We start from the raw sequence: 24,916 nt of genomic DNA on the forward strand, positions 1-24,916 counted from the left end.
AACTGTTCCTGCTGTCTGGTGTGTTTCAGCTAATAATAGTAGAAGAAGGATATAGAAGTATATTTCTTTCATTCATCTCTAAAACAAGGAAGTGATGGATTCTCATGTCTCCATTTACATGAGTGAATGTGGTATTTACCCATAATTATAATGAAATTATTAACACCCAAACTCTCACTTATCTGTGATGAAACTTTTCCATGTGTCCAGTTGGTGGCAACAGTGCGCCATTTTGGCTTTGTTACGCGACGTCATCACTCCGCGACAACTACAACCAAAACAGCAAACAGGAAGTCAGTTAGAGCTCGTAACGTTGCCGTTAAACGAGCATGAAAACGCTGGTTAACGATGCTGCAGCCAGATTTGCTCCGACTTCAGACAGAGGGACCCGTGCTGGTAAAAAGCTGCGCTGAAAACGGTCCGACGGGAAGCACACAGGAGCGGAGGCAGAGGGAGGCGGAGGCGGGAGAGCCGTTCACCTTCACCCCGCAGCTCATCCGCCTGCACAGGGACCACGAGCTGTTTGAGGTAGCATAGCAACAACAAACCGCCACTCACCCCCATGATATTAGCTAACCTGGCTAACCTAGCTAGCCTGTCTAACATAGCTAATCTGGCTAGCCTAGCTAACCTAGCTAGCCTGTCTAACGCAGCTAACCTAGCTAATCTGGCTAACGCAGCTAACCTGGCTAACCTAGCTAGCCTGGCTAACCTAGCCACAGTTAGCATGCTAACGCTACATGTGGATGCTGTTTCCAAAGGATGGGGACGTTCACAGACACATGTATCTGCAAGACCTCTACATCACAGAGGCAGACGACGACAAGCCTGCGCTCAGGTATGAAAACCCGCGTTATACCCGTGCCTAAAAGAAAGGTTTTAGCTTTTATAGCAGTATAGTATTCAGTTTGCTTACTTTGCATAGATAAAAGTAGTAATGACACAGTGTAGTACAAGTTGTAGTACCAAGAGTAATATATAACCTATATGTAGTTTATCTTGATCTAGCTATAATAATGCAGCCTAATGTATTTGTTGGTTATATTTTCCATTATTAATCTGAATTTGCAAAGTAACCAGCAACTAAAGTTATATAATTCATGTTTTGAAGTACAAATTACAATATCTCCCTCTGAATTGTTGAGGAGTAGACGTATAAAGTTGGAGAAAAATTCAAGTGAAGCACATGTCCCTCAAAATAGTATATAAGTGCAGTATTTAAGTAAATGCACTTAGTTACTTTCCAACACCAGAGGATTGTGTATTTAATAATAATAATAATAACTCACAGGTTGGTTAAAACACATCATTCTCAGTCAGTCAGTCACCCTCCTCATCCTCCTGTGTTTTCTCAGTGTGTCAGAGTTTGCCTGTCACATCTCCGGCTGCAGCGCAGTCTTCAGCACTTTGGACGAGTATGAGCACCACTACAACTCCCTGCACAGGCACGTGTGCTGCTCCTGCCGTCGCTCCCTGCCGAGTGCCCGGCTCCTAGACATTCACATCCAGGAGTGGCACGACTCCCTCTTCACTATCCTCGCTCAGAGGCAAGATATGGTGAGTTAAAGAACTGCCCTCTGAGGTAATGGCCTTGCCCTGTGGTATCTTTATTTACATTTATTACCCTTCCTTCATATTTCCAGTACCAGTGTTTGGTGGACGGCTGTGGACAGAAGTTCAGGACTAGTAAACACAGGAAGGACCATCTAATACGAATTCACAAGTATCCTCCAGACTTCAGATTTGACAAAAACAAAAAGGATGGAGGGTAAGACTGCACTTACGACACTGTGTCCACTAGATGGAAGCAAAACCTCAGTAGAAATGTTACTGGATGCAAAGTTCCAGTCTAGGAGAGCCCATGTTTGATATAGTTGACAGGATGTTGACAAATTGTTGAGGAGTTTAGCAAATGTTCCTATTTAAACTCTATTTTTATTTACATAAAGGATAAGAAATGTACACAGTGAGATTCTCTTTGCAGCTTTATTGAAGCCATTGTGCAACTTTTGATAAACTTTCCATTAAGAACTCAGTTACGATGTGAATTGTTTCAAATGATAAATATTTTATAAAAATAAATATTTTTGTATTATTTTCCTCACATAACTAACTTGTGAACATAACTTGTGAAACAGCTTACATGGGTGTTAAATCATTATATTTTCCTTCAACACCATCATTTGTGTATTTTCAGTGTCACATTTTTGTTTCCTAGAAGCCGAGAGACGAGGAGACAGCAGCAGAAAGACTCGGCCATGGAGGCAGCGGACGATGTGTGTGAGTCCGAGGGCGTGTGTGAGGTTATGTGTGATGTGCCGTCCAACCAGCCCGAACACGGGGAATCCATGGAGACGCATGTGTCCGAGGAAGAAGCCGACCGCACGTTTAAGTCGGCTCTTACTGAGGAGGATGCGGATCTTTCTGCTGTGGCTCACGACACCAGGAATACAAGCACCGATCCCCCGAAACCACGGTACTCCTACAGGTCAGTCACTGGATATTCTCAGGCTGTTTTAGCGCTGTGCGAAGAGACTCTAAAACTGATAGTTTTTTTTAGATATTTTAAGATTAACTCTGCTTTATTTATAAGATAAGACTCCAGTCTTTTTAAGATAAACCTTGTGGTGAAGTTAACTGTAGGAAGATTTATTTATATCCTTTATAAGCAATATTATATATTAAAATTAACGTTATATTTACTACTGTTTTTTCTTATCTAAATCATAAACAACCTGAGATACAAAACAGCGGCCGTGTTCTCGTCTCTCAGGGTCCCTCCAACCGTGTGCTTCGGTCACGGCTCTGTCCGAGGCTTCAGAGGCCGGCGGGGAAGAAGGAAATAAGACACCAGAAATGAGCCGTCTGTCCTTCAGGTTTCATAACTTTATACCGTTGTATTATAATAGAGTATGTTTACTATCACGTGTCCTCAACTTAAAAATAAAGTGTATTTTTTTGAAAAAACATTAGATTTGTGTTTTTGTTTTCAGGTGATGAAGAGTACCTTTTGTCGGTAAAGCTGTTGAAGTTTTTATCTGCTTCAAGGCTCCATCTTGTGTTCCTTTTGGTGACGTCCAGCCTGTCGACAGGCAGGACATCAAGTGTCTTTATAATAAACTTTATGTTTATACCAGTACACCACAGACAAATGATGCAGTGCAGCTCAAAGTAATGGATACAGAAGTTTTCTCATTGGATGATTTTGTGAAGAGAAAAAAAAAACGAGAGGAAAGTCAGAATTTACTTAATAGATTTTAATAATTGTACAAAACACCTTTTCACCCATCAGATATAAAATACACTGTACATCAGTGACCGATCAGTCTGTCGGTCACGTTTAGCATTTTGAGTGTTTGCAAAAATATTTGATGACTTTTATTTACATTTAGTAATGAAACTGACTGTGGACTCTCTTTTAAGAGCTCTTTGAACATTTGTGCAAAAAAAACTCATTTTGAGGTAAAAAAAAAAAATCATACAATTCATTTAATCTATTTTACAGTTGATTTGTATTTTTGAAACTGGGAAAATTATAAACAACAAAAAAAGTGAGATATTGTCAGTAAATCCACCTTGAGAAGATAAAACTTTAGGGACACTTGAACTCATTACAACAGTGAATAAAAGGCACTAATGAGCACTTCATGATCTGCTTTCTGATGCTCCTTATCGATTAGATGCTATTACAGATATCCCACATTATAAATATAGATATACTTGTAGTGTGTGTGTGTTTGAATGACTTTGAAGCTTGAGTTTGTCTCTTAATAGCTTATTATCATAATTTTAAATATACCAGTCAGTTTCTTTCTACTTTCAGCTTTTTTTTTCAGGCTTGGAGCTTTATTATTAATAAATCTGAGTCTGGATAATTAAATGTTATTCTGTGATTTCTGAACCCCAAATTTAAAACTGAGAAATGTTTCAAAGGCCCCTTAAGAGGAAATAAACCCCTCATATGGACACTTAGGTGAGTTAAGGCTTCAGGTCTTTAAATAATCATGTCCTCTTTGCTTCTGCAAGAATAAAATTACTTTGAAGTATTTACAGAACACTTCTATTGGAGTAGAAAAGCTCACAATACTTATAAAAATCAAAATATTTAATCCGAAAATGAGCCTTAGTGGAAGTCTGTCACTAAAAAAAAAAAAAGATTTTACTCAATGAGCTGCAAAAGTGACCATGTTAGCAGATGATTGGTGTTTAAATCTTAAATTACTATTAATAGAAAATGAATTTTAAAAATACGAAGAGTGAAAATGTACAAGTCCTTTCTGTCCCACGTGTTGCTTGAACTATTTTAAAACGAAGCCAGCGTGTTTATGTGCAAATTCTTCTTCTCGCACCTTTAAATTGTTTCACTTCAACGGAAAACATGTTACATGAAATTAGATTTCAGACAGACTGAACCATGACAGGGACATTTTTTTTGCAGGTTTGCTGTGTATTTTCTTTAAGGCAGCTCTCTCAACGATGCAGTTCAGAGTTAGTGAAGGTTAAGACAAGTAGTACATCCCATATGGTCCACTGAATAGTCCCGGGACGTGTAAGGCGGGCCGCGGTCCGTTCAGGGCTCCGTACAGGGACGGTGCGCCCATGGGTGCGCTCAGGGGGAAGGGAAAGGCGAAGGCCGGCAGCAGCGGCTTCGCGGCCAGCTTGATCTTCTCCAGCTCGGCCTCCTGCAGTCTCTTGGCCTTGGCCCTGCGGTTCTGAAACCAGATCTTGACCTGGGTCTCTGTGAGGCTGAGGGCGCTGGAGAACTCCGCTCTCTCCGCGATGGAGAGGTACTGTTTCTGACGGAACTTCCTCTCCAGAGAAAGCAGCTGAGTTGTTGTGAAAGGGGTTCTGGGTTTCCTGTTGTTCTTGTGTTTCCGAAGATTGCACGATGACGGGCTGGGGAGTCCTGGAAGTACATTTAAGAAGAAGAAAAGAAAAAGTCACATCACTGGAAACCAAATTTGACATTATGCATGGTTAAAAGTCAGCGAGACATCCAGCGTGGAATATTTTGGATATGCGCAGTTATTTTGCAGCTTTTTAAAGCCAAACATCTCAAAGTTTCCTCATCGGTGCAACCTACTGACACCCTTAAAGTGAGACATATTTTGTGCATTCACTTTACTGTTCTGGCTCTTTTGAGCAGCTTACAGAAAGAATGAGAGAATCCTAGACTCACTTGGAGGGGATGCGTAAGAAGCCTGAAACCAGGGGCTCGTCTCCTTGTCGCTGAGGTCCAGCGCCTCTGGGTTGGACCGATGAAGTCCCCTCGGCGACGCACACTCGGTCTCCTCCGGCCGGACGCAGCCTGATCCAGGCTCTGGGGAGTGGAGGCTCCTGTCCGGCGTCCTGTCCGATATGAGGGACTCCACACTGAAGGGCAGATCTGAACTTTTGGATTTACATCTTCTGACAGATGGAACATCCAGCTCGTCCGTTCCCACGCAGCCAGCGGCTCGGTCCTCTGGTGAGGTCTCCCCCGGTGCAGCCGAGGGCGGTGATCCCTGCGCAGGATTCATTACGCACGACTGAGGTGCCATACAACCAACTTTCCTGCCGCTCTCTCCGTTGCTGTTTCCACTTTCGTGTCTTCACTCCAGGGAATCTGTGTTATTGCCCAAGTTCCTCTGATGTTGCGCAGCTGCGTGGTAAACTTCAGTTTTTACGCACGGACTTGCCTCTACTTCAGCGAAGCGCCACAAGCTCCCCTCTCATCCTGCCGCCCGCCTATCAGGCTGTCGGTGTTTCCACGTGACTCGGCCAAAGCGGTCTCTGATTGGTCGGGCCTGTAATGACAGCTCTGTGGTCCATTTCATGCGCCTGTGGTGCCTTGACAGATGTAAACCTCCGATCAGGGGCAGAACGAGTTCCCTTCTTTTATTCCTCTCTCTCCTCTCACACAGGAGCTTTTGTTGGCCCTCTCCAGCTGTGGGCTCCTACATCATCATCATCATCTTCATCATCATCATCATCTAATCAATATTTCTATTCTAACAGTGGATCAGCTGCAAGAAGCATTTCAGCACTTTTCAGCTTATTGTTTTGGTTAAATGGCCCAACCTACACCATACACCATACACACCAAATGGCTGATGTATAGACTTGGTGCACACAGTGGAGCAGTTTAGGCTTCAGCTGGTAACTTTACTTTAATGTGAAATAGTCGTGCAAAACAAAACCACCTGAATGAGATCACTTTATAAATGACCTGCAGAAAACATGTCAGGCAAATATACGTCCAAATATACGTCGACCTTGAAAAAGCAAGACGTCCCTTCATTCACGAACACCTGTTTTTACCTAATTGAGTATATTGAGAATATTTTTTATGTTAACATTATGTACGTTAACTTACGTGTAGCCTGAGCTCCAATCAGGAACTGTTAGAAGCCGACGAACCTGTTCTCTATCAGGCTGAGGCTTTTTATGCAATCATCAGCTTCCTTGATTCAGCAAAGCCTGTCCTGCTCTGCATGTGCAATGGCTGACAGCGTCTATGCTGGTAACATTAGTCTACAGGTGTTAATATTAAAACTGGTTTGGCTTTGCACCCCTGAGGTAATCTAAGATAATACAGGGTCAAGAAACGCAGGCGAATCCTTTCACACACAGGCTAATGGGCAGCGCAGTGGCTAACACGCAGGCATATGGGGTTAGCATGTAGTTTTGAGCCGTGAAACCCTCCTATCAGGATCTTTTTCCGAACATGAGGGGGGTTACTAATGATGTGGGATTAAATCCTGAAGCATCCAACCACACAGCATTTCTTTGGCACAGTGTTGTTAATTTAAACTGGTTTATTTATAAGTGCTGCTGCTGTGTTTTCCTCCAAAAAGGGGCGTGGTGATGAGAGCTACTCTGGATGATCTGATCTATAAAAGCTTTCACTGACACTAGTACATGAGACAGATATTCTGTGAAAAGATTATGTTCATTTGGCTCAATATCTTAAGCGCTCGCAAATTTAAATATGCTGCTTATTTGCAGGCTTACCATTTATGTTGCTGTAGTAGCTAATGTGCTAGCTAACGTTAGCGAAGTAAAAAAAAAAGTCTATATGAAGCGGTGTTGGGTCGACACTCAGAAAGGGCAAGTAAAGAGGGACAGTTTTATGGATTTTTACTAATATGAAGCTAACGTTACTGCACATTCACTGTGATGAAATGAAAATGTAGCCACGAAACAATCATTTACGTGGTTATTAGCCTGTTCGCAGATGACATCCTCTTCTCGGGGCGAGGGGCTTTGGTGGCGGAGCTGAAGAGATGGCGGAGAGGAAGGGACAGTGACATGGAAAATTAGCTTTCAGAGATATTTCACAGATAACAGATATTTCCCTCACGAGTGGAGGAGACCAAAACAGAGCTAAAAGTGAAGCAAAGTGAATATTTGATTATATTCATCAAGTAAATGCAACATGATTCCCGCTGAGGACTAATGTTGCTTCTAGCCCTCTAGAAATATAAACAGACAACTGTTTTTAACATGTTTACCACTTAATGTGTTGTTATTTACAACTTTATCCGCTGCCCCCAAGTGGCCAGAAAATCAACAACAGCATGTTTAACAAAAAACTGACCCAAAACTTCACCAGACAGGTGTCACAAGAGTTTCAGTTTACAAATGTTTGCTGCTATAAAAGGTTTTCGTCATGTTGCTGAAACTGTAGTGCAGTTATTTGTTGCAGGGTCTCTTCTCAAAAGTTGTGCTTGAGAATATGTTGACAGCAGTTTATCACGTGTTTCATTAAACAGTAAGGCAATCCAGGCAGTGATTTGCAGCACTTTTTATACTCTTAAGAGTTATTATAACTATAAATTTCTATCTTGTGGCCTGTAATCAAATTATCTATGGCTGTGTATTGCCCATATCTCAGCCTATTGTGTACATTGTCTGTAATCCCTCTGAGAGACAGTAAAACCACAACTAATGTCACAGAGGCCCATTGAGGGGCCCCATCCAAATTGGCCTTGTTTTTCAGCTCTTCAAATCAAGTCAAATCATTTTGAGTGAAACCCAATACGTGAGAGTTTTTCTCTCTTATGGGAACTGTTGTTGGGCCTGCAGCGGCACACTGACTGTCTGTCTGTAGGACAATTGGTTAAATGGAGTTAACTGTTTCTCTCCCCGAGGTACATTTCTGCTTTGATCCTGCTGCGCCTGGCGCCTGTCTGCTCTCTCTCCCCCTCTCCCTCTCTTTGTGACAGTGATAGATCGCTGGGTAACCATACAAGCTCTCAATGACTGTAATTTAGTGCCCAACAACATCACATTCTTCTCCACTTACTGTGAATATTACCACTCTGGCTCTCCTCCTGTTTGAAAAGGGATGTAGGGCTGTGTGTAATGCTTTGTTTCTCTTCCATTGTTTTGTAATGGATGAGTAAATGATATATCCTGCTTCTCTCTGAGTAGCATGCACACATCAGTAAAGGGCAATGATGTGTATTTTGGTAGCAGAAATGTAAATCTATATGCTGCTTTTCAATACATTTAGATTAAGAGTGAATTATTTTCAGTAGACAAGATGTATTTACATATACAGCCACTTGTTTGCCTTAATGTGGGAATGTCTTTAGTTTTAATTGGTTATCAGCTCATTGATGGTCATTATTATAATCAAAGAAGTTGACCTGGTGATGGCGCTGAATGAAAAGTTTCTTAGATGCAAAATTTTATTCCAATTCATCCTGTAGACTTTGAAAACTTTGACCTGTTCATGGTCAAAGTTGTCAACATTTGAGCATCACTGATGTCTGTACCAACTTTCCAATATCGGACGAGACATTTCACTAAAAACCCATAACGCCAACCTGCTGGCGGCGCTAGAGGGAAAGTCAGAGGGTCAAGAGAAAACATAACAGGTTCTGGGAAAATACGCGTACTGTATTCTTCAGTTCATTATTTTAGTTTCCCTCACTGAGACGCTTCTGCCATCAGTCGGTCAACCACACACTCACATTTACACATGCTTCTCTGAACCTTGCTTCTTTCCAAAGTGGAGAATTGTTTAAGGAGGTAATTGTGGTTTCCAAAAGAGCTCTCCTTTTGAACCAAACATGTTGATGCAGGCTTTCTATGTTTCATTTTTTAAATCTTTCTCTTTCATGAGAGTTGGCAGAGCTTACAGCTATCCTAAGCAAACTTCGGGGAGGGGGTCGGAGTCGTGTGGGATAAACATTTATGAAACGCACAGCGGGGAACTTTGTGGTGAAAGTGTATCGTCTTAAAAAAGAGACGGGAGGCCTGCCTGGTGAAGCATAACAGAACATTATCCTGTGTCTGAGTGGACCTGCCAACATTGATGTGTCAAAATGTCAAACTCTTCTTTTCATGCTGACGTTTACCATAAAATCACTCTATATGAATTCTCTGTATCTTCACTGGTGTGTTGATCACCACACGCTATATCATATTCTTGTGCCCTTAAGTTCATCTCTCGTTGTCTTGTCTTTAAACAGAAGTCACGACCCTCAAATTCAAATATATGTGCCATTATTGCTCCACCACTTTAAGCTCTAATACACACTGTTGCCCATAAAGTTGGAATAATTGTTCAATACCCCCAATTTTGTTAAAGCCTGAATACACAGTCTGCACAGGTTGATTGTGGTTTATGTTTCACTGTGATCTGTTTGGAAGAGTTTGATCAGTAAAGTTGAGAAGATATCCGCTTTATTTATCAAGAATAAATCACATTGTCACAATCATTTCATGAGGAGAGGTAAAAAACATTTGATTCCAACTTTATTGGCAACAGTGTAAAACATATTTTGACATTTTAATGGTTTGTTATGTCATAAACAGAATCATAGCATCTCTGTTTCATCCTCAGTTCCAAGAAAAGTCCACAAATCCTCTAAATTTACAGCCAGTTCACGGCCTCATCTAGTTCGCATATATCATCGCTGCCATCATTTAGGAATCTGATTTCTGTCGAGGTCATTTCCTGCCATCACATGATTGTGTCACATGTAAGAATCAGCAGTGAGGACTTTAATCTGCGCAAAGCTAAATCTACCATAGCCATGAAATAAACTGGGATTCCTGGTGTTCAGGACTATTTATATCTCATATAAAGTTTTGCATGGCAACATCTTGCAGCACTCACACTGTAAACCGCCCTGACTGATATGAGTGTTATATTAATTACTGAAATAATAAATTGAAGCACACAGGGCTCAGTTGGCTGCGGCTCAGTTTCACTCAGGCCCAGTCATGCCAGGATGATGAGGATGTATGTGGAGGACCTCATCTCTTCCCAGAGACGCTTCTCCTTATCTGATCAGAGCTTGAGGGCAGCGACACGTCAGCTCTTATTAGTTCTTTCATCTTTCCCACCGTCAGCACGCTGTGACATGTGAGCTGATAGTACTCTCTGCACACACTCGAGCTCAGGCCCAACCTGTCGACTGTGAGAATCGTCAGCGTCATGTGACGTGTTGACCGTGTAACGCACTCGCATTTTCTTCTTTTTCTAACCTGCCTCAGGTGGTGCTGATCCTCAGATATCATGAGAAATGTCACAGAGGGGTTTATTTTGAGTGACTGTGGGCCACTTAAGGCAGGTATCCTTCCGCTGAAGTGCTTGTTGCATGGTTGAACAAATGACCTACTTTTCTTCCGACGGGTTCGATCCAAGCGTACTGTTGCTTTTGCTCTTTAAAGTCAATACAGGCATCAGCCCAAATTCCCAAACAAAAGAAGTCTTGGGAGCAATAAATATTTGTTTTAGTCAGTACTGTGTGAAGAAAAAACTTGCCATCATAGGGAGGGATGGGACACAACAATCATAAAACTTCTGAAAGGAATTCATGGTGTTGCACTTGTTTGTACAGCTGAAAAGTGATCGAGGTTCTTGTGTGACGAGCAAAAGAAAGGAACGAATTCTGCCTCGTTGTTGGATTGTTGGTTCTCGAAAAGTTAAGCGGTTCAGTTCCTGCATTGCAAAAAGGTGCGAAGAGCTGCTATCAGAACCGGTTTAAGAACCCAACACACACTTTTTTTGGGCCTTTTTCGGTTCTGAAGCCGGTGAAAAAGTACATTTTGTCAGAATTTTGCAAATTCAATCCACTGAAACTCTAATTTTTTAGGCCATTACACCAGCTAAGCGTTTGCTGTGAGACTGATAGCTTGGGGGACGTACCGAGGACTCACCTTTGTAATTACCTGATGGGTCGTTGATTGGTTAAGTGCATTTCATTTATCCTCTATATGTTAGCATGTCTCGGCTGCCAGGGGAAAGCGTCGACAGGCGAGCAGCGAGCAGCTTATTATGCCGCTGTGTGTTTTGTATGTAGGATATTGGGTTTGGTGACAGGGAGGCGCGTTCCACATGGCGTCTGACAGGGACGAGCAGAGTGGTTGGCTGACGGGGGCTCAGCGGTGAGTCTTGCACGTAGTGCCAGGTGCTAACAGGTGAACACAGAGATATTGTTGCTGTGTTGTTGTGATCTGGGAGGAACGGAGGGGGACAAAGGGAACCGGACACCCTCTCTGGACCTGGAGCGAGCCAGGGGTAAGGGTGAGCTCAGTGATGGCGCTGACAGCACGGGGGGGGTAGCCTGCACTCAGTGATTATAAAGATGAGGATGATGATGCTGGAGAATGACCCACTAACAGAGGCCAGAGATGTCGAATTATCATAGGCTCTTTATTGTCTGGCTATGATAGCAGATGTAGGCGTTGTTAGTATGAGGGTGATGACAGCAGAGGAGCAGGACACACTGCTCACTGATGGGACTGATGGAAGTAAGAGAAACCTGACACACACACACACACACACACATACACACACACACACACACACCCATGCAGCGTCTGAGTCTTGAAATATAGAGGAGCTCAACTATAAGCTACTGAAAAAGTCTCAGTATAATGAGAGCAGCATTCCTGCAGTTCACAGTGGGACACAGAGGCTTTATAATGTGTGCAATACACACATGTATATATCTTATATTTGTATTTATTTTTAATATTCTTTATATCCCTTGTTTTTGCACTACTTCTTTCTTCTACTTGTTTCTGCCTATTGACCCGGTGTGGGATAAATAAAGTCTCTCTTACAGTATTCGTAGCCATGTTGTGGTCAAAAGGAAAACTGCCAATTGTTTCCATGACGTTTAATATATACGGTATTGTTTTCCGATCGGTTTCAGGGTCCGTTTCCTCCCGCAGTTTGTAGATTTGCAATGAATTAAATCTCACAAATGCCTCTGTCACAGCATCACTTTGCCTCTCAGTGAATTGCAGAATGAGGTCAGACCACTGCACAGTGGGACGCAGTGCCGAACACAGTTTGGTGTGGGCCCATTGGAGGCTGAAAATGGCGCACTGATTTGTGTCAAACAGCTGTTGACGATTGACTATTTGCGAATTAGGTTAAACATTTCCCAACAGTATTCAAATTGAATTCTCTGAAAGCACTCAAGAGATGGCAGCTGCCCGCCGACATGCTGTGACAATTTAAACTGTGACAAATCACACAGCAGCACCTGTTGGGAGATGACTGGTCCACTGAGACACCCTACTGAAAAAAAAAATCATGCTCACCATGTTCGAGTCTTAATTTTAAGACTCCTATGTTTGACCTCTAAGGAGATAAGTAATTAGATGTGTATTAAAATGTGACGCATCTGAAAAATGATGCTAATTAAACCAGAAAAAGTACAAATTTTAGTTTGTATATGTTAAATATCCATAATTTATACAATGAAGTTTGCTGTTTGCTGCTCATCAAACATTAACTATATCAACTAGACATTGTACCAAAGTTAGCTGACTAACTAACTCATCCAACTAATTATTATTAAAAAGAAGAAAAGCAGTTCATTTTAGGAATACTTACTTACTTACTTACATACTTTCTCGGTAGAAGAGTCGGAGAAGATTGATGCTCTTCTGATGAATGTGCCCTCAAAATGAAGCTGAGCCAGATGTTGGTTAGCTTAGCTTAGCACAAAGACTGGGAACAGGGATGCACCAGCTAGCGTGTCTCTGTCCAACGCTAACGAAAATCTGTGCAACACAATGTGCCGTTTTAATACTTCAGGTGTGCTGGTACACGGAGCCAGGCGAGCTGTCGTCTTTGTGCTAAAGCCTGCTGGCTGTAACTTCATATTTACTGTATGAAAACGTGTGTGAGGGCTACTGATCTTAACTCACTCTTCGAAGAAAGCGTAGTTCCTAAAATGTCGATCTATTCCTTCAATTGACATCATATTGTACATCATATTGTGCACCAAAAACAACATTGAAGTGAACTTGCCTGCTTTAAGTCATGTTTAGTGCATAAATACTCCTGTGATGTTGGTGGTTATTCAGCGCAAATGAATTGTTTGGACCTGTAAAGCAGAATCACACAGTTTCAAAGAGGTTTTGAGTCACACTGACTTCAAAAGATGTTCTGGCCAAGTCTATAATGTCTCTAAATTATAGTGTCATCAAGAGCGGGAGGCTCTGATAATGCTGACCACATGAGGGGCCGAAACTGGAACAAATTGGGGTTACATGACTCGCTTCAGGGCATTTTTGCGCTCAAAGCTCTAGATGGTGGGAGCAGCCCTTTTTGAATTTGCTTCCCCTCATGCAGATTTTTTCAGGCCATCAGTGGATTTGAGCCAGTGTGATGTTCTGGTCACATGCCTTCCTTCTCTAGCAGATGCTGTGCTCCCTGCTCATCCCTCATGCCAATACAGATTCCTCCTAAGAACTATTGTTTGATTAAAAATGCGTTTTGGGGCGCCAACCTGTGCTTGTGTGAGAATGTGTGTGTGTGTGCGCCTGTGATCTGAGCACAGCGACAACCTGAACAAATATGCTGAGTCGATTCTTCTGAGATTACAATAGTTTCCACGTCGCCTCATGAGGCTCTGAAAGAGATGGGAGGGCACAGCGGAGGCCTCTGAATAAACAACCATTAAATTCTCCCTATGCCTGCATGAGGAGGACCGTCAGAGTTTTAAACAAACCACAACAAAAACCCAGAAAGAAAAAGAAATAAATGTTGAGCATTGTTAGAATAAGGAAGCCCGTTTTACGTTTACTACTCAATCTTTTTAGATTGGATGCTTGGAAAGAAGAGGCAGATTAGTGGACAGCCAGATAAAGCGAGGAAGATGGGTGGAGGGAGAGAAGAGGGGGATAAAGTGGACGGAGAAGGAGAAGATGAAAGCTTTGTTGTGCTGATGCTTAATGAGCTGGAAAACACAATTGAACTTCTCTGACTGTGGAAATTGCTGTGAGGGCATCGTAAATTAGCGCCAGTGTGGGAGCTAGCCTGCTGACAGAAAAGGGGCTTTGTGTGGCGAAGGCGTCTTCGCGGCCCGGCAGCCACTGAGATCCTCACAGCGGTATCATAGCTCGATCTGTCGCACGACGAGAAGTTCAGCAGAGACTCTTGAACATGGATGAGGGGGATATTTGATTTTTTATGCATTTTTGCGTGCTGATTTGCAGACGTCAGTCTTGTCTTCCACTCTACCCTCTTACCTGTTGATCTGTTTATTTAAAAAAAAAACTTGAATTATCATTTAAACTCCATCTTCCTGACCTAAAGCCGCTTGCACTGCTACCTGCGGATTATTATTCTTTAAGCAGAGAGGCCAGACAGACGAAGATACAACGCAGTGGATTAGGGAGAAAGGGAGCCAAGAGGAGATGGGTCTCACTCTTTTCTAATATTTAGTGAACTCCAAAGGGTGACTCTTCATTCTGGCTTTGCAGGCTTGGCACATGCCTTCTGTTACTAAGTGGCTTCATATTGAAAGGCTCTACGGCTGCTATTCTCTCTCCCACTGGGTGCCAGCCTCTCTGCCCTGGCAGCTGCTGGGCTTTAGAATAGACCCATAGTTTCCCCTCTGCAGGTGAGCTGCACAGCCAAAACAGGGCCCCTCAAAGGCCCTTTCAGAGCCTCAATAGGAAACTGACTTGGGGAGAGAGGAACGGACACACAATGGCCGCCTTCTCTGGACACAGAGAAGATGGAGATGAGCTATTGGGGTGCTGCTTTAGTGTTGCTTATAGCCATGTCGAGGAGAGGTGATGAGAGAAGAGAGGAGAGGATGAGTTCCCCCTGTAAAGTTCTCGAAGGCGTGGTTCTTTCCCCTCAGCGTTTTTTTTTAGCTCTGTGCAGGGATGTCCTGTCATTCTGTGTCTCCGATGTAATTGCTGTGCCTTTGAAACCTGACGAAACAAAATGTTTTTTCCATGTCCTGGGGTGACGGGGTTGACACTCAGCCCCTATCCACACCTCCCCTCTTCCCACCGCCCTTCCCTCCCCTCCCCTCCCCTCCCCTCCCCTCCCATCGCAGACCGCTGGAACTCCCTTTCGTCCCGGCAGAACTCTTCCCATGCAGGCAGGAAAGAATGCACCTCCCTCTGCTCCCGCTCACCTCCTTTTCAAAGTTTGCTTTTTAACTTTTATTAGCAACAGCCTTCACTGACATATGAAGAGTTGGCAACGGAGAGATAGGCCGAGGGAGGGGATGAGAGCAGCAGAGAGGGTTTAAAAGTGTGGGGACAGAGAGGCGATGAAGGAAAGGGAAAGAGTGTTATCCTTTCTCTTTGTTGGTAATTGCAGCATGTCCACATCCTGTCAAACCAGACAGAAGTACAATTCTCCCTCTGAAATCTCTGCCTTGACGTTATGGCTGGGCATTAATTCACTATCATGGTTTACTAATCATATTGTGAGGAAATTCCTCCTTCCGTATATCTTGGTTTCTTATGGCTCTTTTAACTTGTTTTAACCTTAGCAGACCAAACATTACATACTGCTTCCATCACAGACCCGAGGGGGGAAATCAAAACTTTACTTTGCTGCTATTATCCAGCAGCAAATTGTATTTTCAGAGATATTTCCTTGATCTCACAGATGTCTGCTGTTTACCCAGCATGACAAAATGTTTGCCCAGGGCAAAACAAACGTAGAAAGCCAACATTTCCATAGAGTGCACCACTCTGCTGCTCTTTGTTGGAACATATATCCGTTTATTTAAAAAAAAAAAGAGCAAAACATGACATTCAGAAGAAACTGGAGCAAAAATGGCTCCAGCTGCTACATCACGGCCACAAATTGCATTGCAGATCTCGTTGATGTACATTTTCTGTTTGAACCGTTACTCTTAAAGACACATAAACAGATTTTTTTTAAGGAAAAATAAGAAAATACAGAATTTAAACATTTGCTTCATGCAGGGCAGAGATGTTCTGATCCCAAACAGCCAGTAAACATCTGTGCAATCATGAAAATACTCGTGACAACCCTATCTCAGCATGAAATCATCACTTAAACATATACATTTCCTCTCAAACTTTACCAATGATTTTGCTCTGGTAAAAAAAAAACGTAATAACATGAGCACGAGGTAAATTTTGACCTCGCGATCATGAAAACGTCAGTATGATGGTGAATGAAAGTGAATGATGGTGATTGTAATTTAAATCATGCAGCCCTGCTCCAAAATACAGAAATATTTCTACCACATATTCCTTTGTTATTGTTTACATTTCACATGAGAGTTTAAACACACAGTCGTCTGAGAGATTATGAAGCCTTCAGCTGTCTAATATAATTAAGTTGGTAGGAAGATGCTATCAGTCCCTGTCTCATTTTCCTCTCTTTTCTTTCGCTCTCCCTCCTCCTCTAATCAGTTCCACTCTGTTATTGCTGGCCCCAGGCTGTTTACCTCTATACTAAACTGCTTTCACAAGCATGAGACCAAAGCCTGCTCAAATGTCTATTAGACCCTTTAAATCCCCACTCGGGCCCACAGTCACTGTGCGGCTGACCTTACGGGGGTTGTTGCCATCATTATGGAATCAATGCTCGCTGATCTGGTGTTCCCTCACACCTTCTTAAACCAGGAATCGTTTTTCCCCTCTGAAGTTTGTCACCCGTGTGAGAAAAGGTTAAGTGGTGAATGGGGGCAGACAGACTGGTACCGCAGCCCCTGGAAGACATTAGACGCTCTGAAAGCCGGGAAAGACAGTTCAACATAAGTTCTGAGGACAGACATGCTCATGAATGCACCACGCTTAATGTACTATTTGCTCTGAGGTTTTTTTTTTTTTTTTTTTAAGAAGAAAGAAGCATTTCCTGTAGTCAGGGCAGCTGGGAGTGATTTAGCGACATTAGTAAAATCCTATTCTGGCAAGCGTCTTTCCTCTGGGATAAGTTCATAGGGCTATGTAAACCAATAATGTAATAGTAACCCTGTGTAGTGAGCTTCATCTTGTGTTGGCTTGTTTGGAGGGGACACAGCAGGCATCATTATTGTGTTAGTCTAATTTGCAAAGAGCGCTGTGACTTTTGAGTTTAACCTCTCCTGGAGCAGCCCCATTTGTTTGCCATGAGTGAGTAGCCCCTGAAATGCTTGCAGTGCGGAGCATAACGCCCACAGTATGGTGCCTTCCACGCCAACCGGCTTCTACTGAGACAAAGATTACTTTTGCTGATGTGAGCTGCAACATTTGTCTCATGAAATAAGCCAAAGAGGTTCATGTTGTGTGTGTGTGTGTGTGTGTAGGTGAGCACAGATACAGCATATCTGTAACTACCAACTCTGCTCTGCGCACCTTTCAACACCTCGTTTGAGCATTTGATCTCTGACTTTCTCCACATCATCACATGTCTTTACTAATGATGAGGAGAGATTGAATATGACTCTCGGACCTTATGTTCCTGACGAAGCAGCTTGATAGAAACATTATGGACCTCCTGGTAGATTACATGCTTGTCATATTTCACTATATATGAGCTGTAAATAGATGCTTCAACTCTGACTAAACGTCTGACTAAACAGTGATTGGAGTAATGAGTCACCAAAAAGCAAATTAATCTCAGTGAGAAATATTAAACCACGTCACAATGTGCAGTAGTAACAACAAATGTGTGACTTTCTTCCTTTGGCAGTGCCTAAATAATCTTTATAGTTTAGTTTAACTTCCACAATCATAGTCAGAAATATCTAAATCACATATATATATGACTATCGAACTATATAAAATTGACTGCAGCATGTTTCCCTCTACTTTAACTTTAACTGCAAAGTATCTGTAGTTGTTTTTATTCACATTGTGCAATAATCTCGTCACTGGACACTTATCTCATACAATGACACTGGTGCTTATTTTATATGTTGAGCTGATGGGATTCGGAGGAACTCAGGAGATTTTGTTGATATTTTAGTTTAGTTTGGCAAAGCAGCAATAAGCAATTCAATCAAAAGGCTTATTTTACTGCATGACTTAATGATTAAGTGGCAGTAACTTATTATCACATATCAGTAATAGTGGCCCCCTTTTTCCATTCATGCTGCGTCTCTCTCTCTCTCTACTCCACCGTTGTCTTCGTTCTGCAGGTATGTAATTATGTTTTGAGAAGGTTGGAGCCAGACTTTCCACGGGGCTCAGCGTGGGAGCAAAGCAGGGTCCAGGAGGAGAGGTCAGGGAGCACAGCGGCTCTGTGGCAGCCACAAACTACAGAGGTAGACATCTGAGAGGAGCCGTCGTCTTCGAGGAATAAAAATCTGGCGGTGCAGTGGATGCAGTGGTCTGACTCACATCGTCTTATGGTGCAGACGACAGTAAGTGAGTAAGGAGCAGCTCTGCAATATGAATGGAGGCTGTTGTAGTGGATACAGTTGATGCTTCAAATCAGATTACAACATGTCATTTTGATGCAGTGCAGTTACTGAACATAAAAACACCCTAAAAAAACCATCACTGGGTTATATAAAGGGTCAAACAGGCATTAAATGATCATTTCTAGACGTCTCTTTATCATTTTATTCCCATTTCTCTGCTATTCAAATAACGTGATATTCCTGGAAAACACTAGAAAATATAAAACAGCTCTTCTTCTTTGTATTTGTGATGATGGGCCTTTAGTCCAATCCCTGTTCTCATCATGACATCAGGACAACCTCATGATAATCTGTTTTGTGTTTTAAACTTAAAACAGACTTTTGGTTTTGATCATAGTTGTCTTTGGTCCCGCTGACCATTGTCCCTCTCTCCCATAAGCGTGAAGATCAGTAGGACAGAAAAACTTTACGACTCACTGATGCCAGGAAATTTCTGGGATGACACATATTTAAGAACATCTGGAAGAAAAGTTGATTTTTTTTTGTTGTGGAAGGTAAGATTTTAGGACAAACTGGTAAAAAAAAACACAAGCATTTGGCTTTAACTCCAATTCTCCTTGACAAGCGGTGCTCCAATTAGTTGTGGATAAATGATGAAGGCCAAAGATTAAGTAATCACTGTAACTGAATCGGCTGGGTTTGGCATTATTTGTCACCAGAGAGTCTTTAATTATCGTTAGACTGTTTAATGGAGACTTAAATCCCGTTCACTGACTTACAGCCAGTCTTCTATTAATCTGCACATATTCTCACAGACTGAACTCGTTGTCTCCTATCATCGAGGAATGCGTGAACGTCAGCTGATCATATCTGGGTAATATCCCTATTTGTATTGAGAAAAAACTAAAAGCAGAGAGGAGAGTAAAAAAGTTTCATCTGCCGACATAACTGCACAGAGCAGGCACATGTTTCTTTAATAAGGATGAAAGCGCAGCACTCTTGTAACCGGATCTCTCTGTAGCAGGCAGCTTTCCATCAAGGAACAGCAGGATCCTCTCTTTAACCCAGGAGCATCAGGACAGATGGGGCCGTGACATGCAAACACACAAACTCAGAGCGTGACAAACACTCAGAGGATCTCTGTGATCTAATGAGTGCAATGTGTTGTGGGTATCAAGGTCGGGGGCGGCAGTGAACATCTGTAACACCTGTATTCGCTGTTAGCACCTGTGCTCCCTGCCGCTGCTCTGTGTCGCCCTGACAGGAAGCGCTCCCCGCTGGGCGCATTGAGCCGACGGCTCTGTGATGAGTTCTGCGGTGCCGGGGTCAGAGGTTAAAGGTTAGGGGTACTCCAGCTGGCAGCCAGGGCCGTGGTGGACTCCAGCGAGGAGGCATTCAGTAGCTGGAGCAGGAGGGGGGAGAGGGGGAGGCAGAGGAGGGGAGGAGGCCCGAGTTTTTTCTCCTTCTGTCTTGTTTGATGTACTCCACCCTAAAGACCTTCTTTTCCCCTTGTGGCATAAACCAGCGCTATTCTCGGATATTAGAAAAAGAGACTATGACATAACATATGTAATATATATAACACATAACACATGCAGCATTGCACAGACCTCTTTATCTCTTAAAGTAAAAGTGGCTAAAATTAAGATTTTTAAATTAACACCAGATCACATGACTACTTGCTGAGGTCATTGTTCTGGTTTTCTTGCCTGAAATTTTACTGTTTTGGTTCACTCACGGTGTAGTTTTTACAGATATAGCCCAAATGAGAGCTGTTTTCAGGGGAAAATATTAAAAAACTCACTGTGCGCTACCTCCTCGCCATCAAACGAAGAAGCAAAGTTATCGACGAGTGAATATAATGAAGATTTAACAGATTTAACGGGAGTGTTAATATTGTTCTTACAGTCACCAGGAGGCCAGAAACACCTGTTAAAAGGAATGCTGATATTGGTAGTCAATATATTTACCGGATGAGTAAATAGGTGAGTGTTTCAAGGTGTCAGTGTCGTGTTTAGTGGCCAAAAAAATCGATTATTGCAGGTTTAACCTTTTGTTGAGGAAAAACTCCACTTAAAGCCAAATCTGTGAGTAAACAAGTTCCTGCACTTCCTTGGTTTATCCTGTAGAGGGCAGATTTCTTAATTAACGAGCCACATGTGCCAAGTGTTGGCATGTTGTGTGTCTCATTTAATGGAGTTTTTTCCAAAATGTAAGTTCTCCTCGAGTGGAAAATGTGTTTAATGAGAAGCGTCCAAAACACAGTAAATAGCTATTAAACTGACTTTAACAGCTCCCACATGTTTACTGAGTTTATGAGGGGTGTGATTGAGAGAGGATAAGGATGTATGGTATGTGTGTGCGTGCACGGAGAGAGAGACCACCTGAGCTTTCTCTCTCATTATTGTGTCGGTAATATAATATTTCCATGGCTGACACACACTGTCAAAGCAGCGTCAGCTCAAGCAGGTAGTGTCGCTAATGGCCATCTTTCACACAGATACTCACTTCAGCTTCTCAGACCTCTTTGTCTCCTCTCCTACATACAAAGAGCACCCCCCAGTCTTGTGTCATCAGTTACATAACAGACAGACGGGAGAGTTCCTCTTTCTGTCTGTCTCCTGTGTAACTGTCCCAGCTCCTGGTCGGGCTGTCATCAGACCTATTGTTACCAGAAAACTGTCTCCAGTATTATCTCTGGAGCCAGATAGCGAGGTGGCCCCCGGGCCCCAGACTGACTGGCTCATCGCTCCCCTCACTTTAAAAACTCTAAAGTCCCACCTGCCCACCGAGGAGGGAGACATTTTTATTGAGCATTAGCACTGACACATGTTAACGTCGGTATCAAAAGCCGCCTCGGTGCAACTGCTGAGCAGATGGCCGACCGGCTCTCTCTGCGGCTGCTTCTTAAGTCTAACAGCTCCCCTGTTCAGCAGACCTTCGTCACAACATTTCATGTTCGCCTTCACTCTTCCACGGAGGTCCTTCCCCCAGCCCTGTAATTTGTGCGGTTTAAGTCCACCGTGAGATGTCTAATGTGTGTTTAATGGGTGTTGGTGAAGCAACAATTACGTTAATTGTAGATCATTGAGTAAATTTTTAGTTATTTAGAAAACCCCAGCTTTCCTAACTGTTGTGAGTGTTGGGGGGATGTGACGGAAGACTGTGAGTAAAGACAGAGGGGTGGTTAGCCTCAAATACAGCCCTGCGCTCTGGGACGACCTTTATGGGATTTACTGATGGTAATGACGGTGATGATGAGTTTTCGGTGCTGATGATTGTTTTAGCGTGGAGGAGAGGCTCTTCTGTTTTCATGAGAGGACTACAATATGCTGCTACAGTAGGTGTTGAGGTTTAGCGTGGAGCCTGATGTCTCCATCTGATTGTCGCCTATTAAATATTCTGTTTTCTATTTGTTTCTTTGCCAGTGGAGAAGCTGATAAAGATGCCACTTCAAGTCAAGTAGGAGCATGACGGCTGCATTCCTCGCAGTCTTAGCGGTAATAGGCGGTTATTGGTTTTGGGGCAGGGCCAGCGCATCAGATCCTGCACTTCAACGTTACGATTTGAAGAAAACGCTGTCATCAACTGCAGTGACATATTAATCTACTGCATCTGACTTCGCACTGTGCATGTGTGGAAGTAAGTGAGGCTGCAAACTGTGCGCTCACAAGCATTCGTGCTCACACACACACATCATGCAACAGCTCTGTAGCAGAAACATCAACCAAAATTACACCAGGATCATTCATTTTGAAATGGGAATTAAGTCAAATATTCATTTTGGTGGTTCCCCCCCTTTAAATTGCTGCAAGCTGCAACATTTGGAGCATGTTTTCTCTCCCAGATTTACGGTGATAAATCATGACTTAATGCTGCATTTAAATAGTTACAGACAGGCAATTTATTCTTGGCTCGCTTCTTGCATTTTGTGCAATAACATCGTGTGACTGTGTGAGTTTCACAGTTTATTGGCAGCAATCTCCGCTTGCTGACATCTCACATTCGTTCTGGTCTTTCCTGTTGCCCTCACATTTTCTAAAAAGCTTGTCGCTCACATGATACACGTGCGCTCACACAAGGCTCACCTCACCGATCGCAGGACACAAGCAGAAAGAAGTATGCAGTGTGACGGGAACAGAAGAAGGAAACATTTGTTCAAGCGCTTGGCAGAGCAAACCAAGCCTCTTGTGGAGGTGTCGGAGCGTAATCTGTACACACCACATGTTTAGATTCACTTATCCTCAAATCACCTGCAGCCAGTTTGAAAGCAGAGAAGCTGGGAGGGTGTTGGGGGCTCATGAAGAAATATTCCACCACCTCTGATGCTTGTTTTACTTCCAAAAGCTTTATGTTACATAAACCTCTTCACCACCAAAGATAGGTAAACATGTGGGCCATATATCACCTCAGGGAGATACGATAACACAGTTTTAATGTATCCCGAACATATCAAAGCAACAAATGTTCATGTTGATTTTTTATCGATAGGCTTCAGTGAAGGTTGTGTTTTTACTGTTTTATTTTTTTACTGCTCTGTTTTTCTTTGAGCCTTGAGACAAATGTAAGTTTATGCAGGTATGAAATGAAACTGCGGTTTATGAGGTTTTGGAAAACACACACACACCTCCTCACTGGCAGCTGGTTAGCTTAGCTTAGTTTAGCTTAGCATACAGATTAGAAACACATGAAAACAGCTACAGAACATCTCTTAAATTGGCAGAATATCGTGTTTCATCTCGTGTGTTTGATGGGCGCAAAATGTCAAAATGAAAACTTACTATGCAGCGAATTCCTTTAAAAGGTTTAAATATTAATAACAGGCATATTTCAAAATGCCTTTGATTTCTTATAATCTGACTCCCCCACACTGGTATTCATTTATACTGCTACTGTGTCACACAGACTTACCAGTGTTGCTTGTAAAACTACCTCTCCTGACTTTTCTACTGATAGTATGACTCCTTTTAAATTTTCTGACACTTCATCACCTTAGTGGAGCGACTGAGACACGATTCAGTCCGGTCGGAGAGCAGCGCTCTGCCAACCAGAGGCTGGTTAAACCACAGAGGAGCCTGTTTTCCTGTAAGCTCAGGCGGTCCTGTGGCTGATCGGTGCTGGTAGCAGCTGGGCCTCTGGGCTTCACATGAAAGCTGCTCCACTGATGTGTGCACGTCAAAAGAGGGGGTGGACTGGTAGAGGGTTCAGCACACTTGATCCATCAAACCTCACTCTCAGGGCTTGGAGCAGCGGGATGTCTTCTCCCAGGATCGTGGTTTCTGGAAGACCGATAGAGCATTTCTATAATGGCTCACATCTCCTGGCCTCAATGTCAGTTTAAATGTCCCATATTCTGCTCATTTTAAAGTTGGGAGCTCCTACTAGAACAGGTTTACATGGTTTTAGCTGTAAAGATAGCAGAGTCGTCAAAAAGAAAAGAAATGTGGTCGAATAAGACATATTGAGACATTTGCTGTGCAGAGAATTTGGAGTATTTGGAGCTCCTACTAGAACAGGTTTACATGGTTTAATGTTCAAAAAACAGATTACATTGTTATTGAGAGCTGACGATGGTGAAGAAAAAATAATAACACGCAGCGAGGTGGATCCAGGAAGTCACGTGATCGACAGATCCCCTTATGACATCATAAAGTTAGCCAAATCTAAACGGTGATGTTTTAGTGAAAGATGGAGGAGGAGAGAAAGAGAGAGGAAGGTCTGTGACATATTTTATGTTGATAAGACGTCAAAAAGTGCATTTTGCATAATATGGGACGTTTTAACAGCCAGTGAATGTTTGTCACCGGTATGAATGTGTGTGTCTGTGTTTTTATGATTATCTTTATGAAGATAATCTTGTTTAAATGAATAGATCGACGTCTTGGGAGAAAGTGTGTTTATTGGTTTTCTTGCTGGGAGTTCGATCAGAAACAATCGTTTGATTCGGCTTTTAATGACTCCACTCTCAAAGGAATAGTTCGGCATTTTGGGAAATACAGTTTTTTTGCCTTCTTGCTCAGAGTTAAATGAGAAGATTGATACCATTCTCATGTTTGTATGCAAAATATGAAGCTACGTGCAGCAGTCAGTCAGCTTTGCTTAGTATAAAGACTTCAAACCAGCTTTGCACCCAAAAAAGCTCACTAATTTGCACCTTAGATGTCGTTTTTTTTAATGGAGGGTATCTTTGGCTGGCTGTTACTCCCTGCTTTTCAATCTTTAAGCTAAGCTAAGCTAACCAGATGCTGCATGTAGCTTATTTAACATTAAAGAAACAAATAATTATATTCTCCAAAATGTCCAACGACTCCTTTAAGTGAGGAGACTGC

At 42.6% G+C, this 24,916-nt stretch overlaps 2 protein-coding genes across 4 annotated transcripts; one reads left to right on the top strand and one right to left on the bottom strand.

Annotated features, from left to right (window-relative positions):
- Window positions 1-274: 274 nt before the first annotated feature.
- Window positions 275-2,961, top strand: znf511 (zinc finger protein 511). Of its 3 annotated transcripts, none has more exons than XM_070841192.1 (6): window positions 275-528; window positions 762-838; window positions 1,356-1,557; window positions 1,644-1,768; window positions 2,198-2,488; window positions 2,774-2,961. In XM_070841192.1, the coding sequence occupies exons 1-6, from the start codon at window positions 349-351 to the stop codon at window positions 2,844-2,846; spliced, it is 948 nt and encodes a 315-aa protein (XP_070697293.1). In that variant the 5' UTR covers window positions 275-348; the 3' UTR covers window positions 2,847-2,961. The 3 variants fall into 3 exon arrangements, with proteins under 3 accessions (XP_070697293.1, XP_070697294.1, XP_070697295.1); XM_070841193.1 differs by having other exon boundaries at window positions 2,219-2,488; XM_070841194.1 differs by having other exon boundaries at window positions 2,222-2,488.
- Window positions 2,962-4,499: 1,538 nt separating this feature from the next.
- msx3 (muscle segment homeobox 3) lies at window positions 4,500-5,636 on the bottom strand. Its single transcript, XM_070841395.1, has 2 exons — window positions 5,180-5,636; window positions 4,500-4,906 (listed from the first exon to the last, which is right to left on the bottom strand). Exons 1-2 carry the CDS (start codon window positions 5,538-5,540, stop codon window positions 4,500-4,502), a joined length of 768 nt encoding a protein of 255 aa, XP_070697496.1. The 5' UTR covers window positions 5,541-5,636.
- Window positions 5,637-24,916: the final 19,280 nt, after the last annotated feature.

Source organism: Pempheris klunzingeri, chromosome 12 (genome assembly GCF_042242105.1).
Source record: "Pempheris klunzingeri isolate RE-2024b chromosome 12, fPemKlu1.hap1, whole genome shotgun sequence".
In the NCBI taxonomy this organism is placed as follows: Eukaryota; Metazoa; Chordata; class Actinopteri; order Acropomatiformes; family Pempheridae; genus Pempheris; species Pempheris klunzingeri.

Excerpts from the sequence above, each read along its gene's own strand:
- znf511 (XM_070841192.1), top strand. The coding sequence starts at position 349 with ATGCTGCAGCCAGATTTGCTCCGACTTCAGACAGAGGGACCCGTGCTG. Across the intron at positions 839-1,355 it reads GACGACAAGCCTGCGCTCAG|TGTGTCAGAGTTTGCCTGTC; the intron begins GTATGAAAACCC and ends GTGTTTTCTCAG. Across the intron at positions 1,769-2,197 it reads AAAAACAAAAAGGATGGAGG|TGTCACATTTTTGTTTCCTA; the intron begins GTAAGACTGCAC and ends GTGTATTTTCAG.
- msx3 (XM_070841395.1), bottom strand. The coding sequence starts at position 5,540 with ATGGCACCTCAGTCGTGCGTAATGAATCCTGCGCAGGGATCACCGCCC. Across the intron at positions 4,907-5,179 it reads TTCTTACGCATCCCCTCCAA|GACTCCCCAGCCCGTCATCG; the intron begins GTGAGTCTAGGA and ends ATGTACTTCCAG.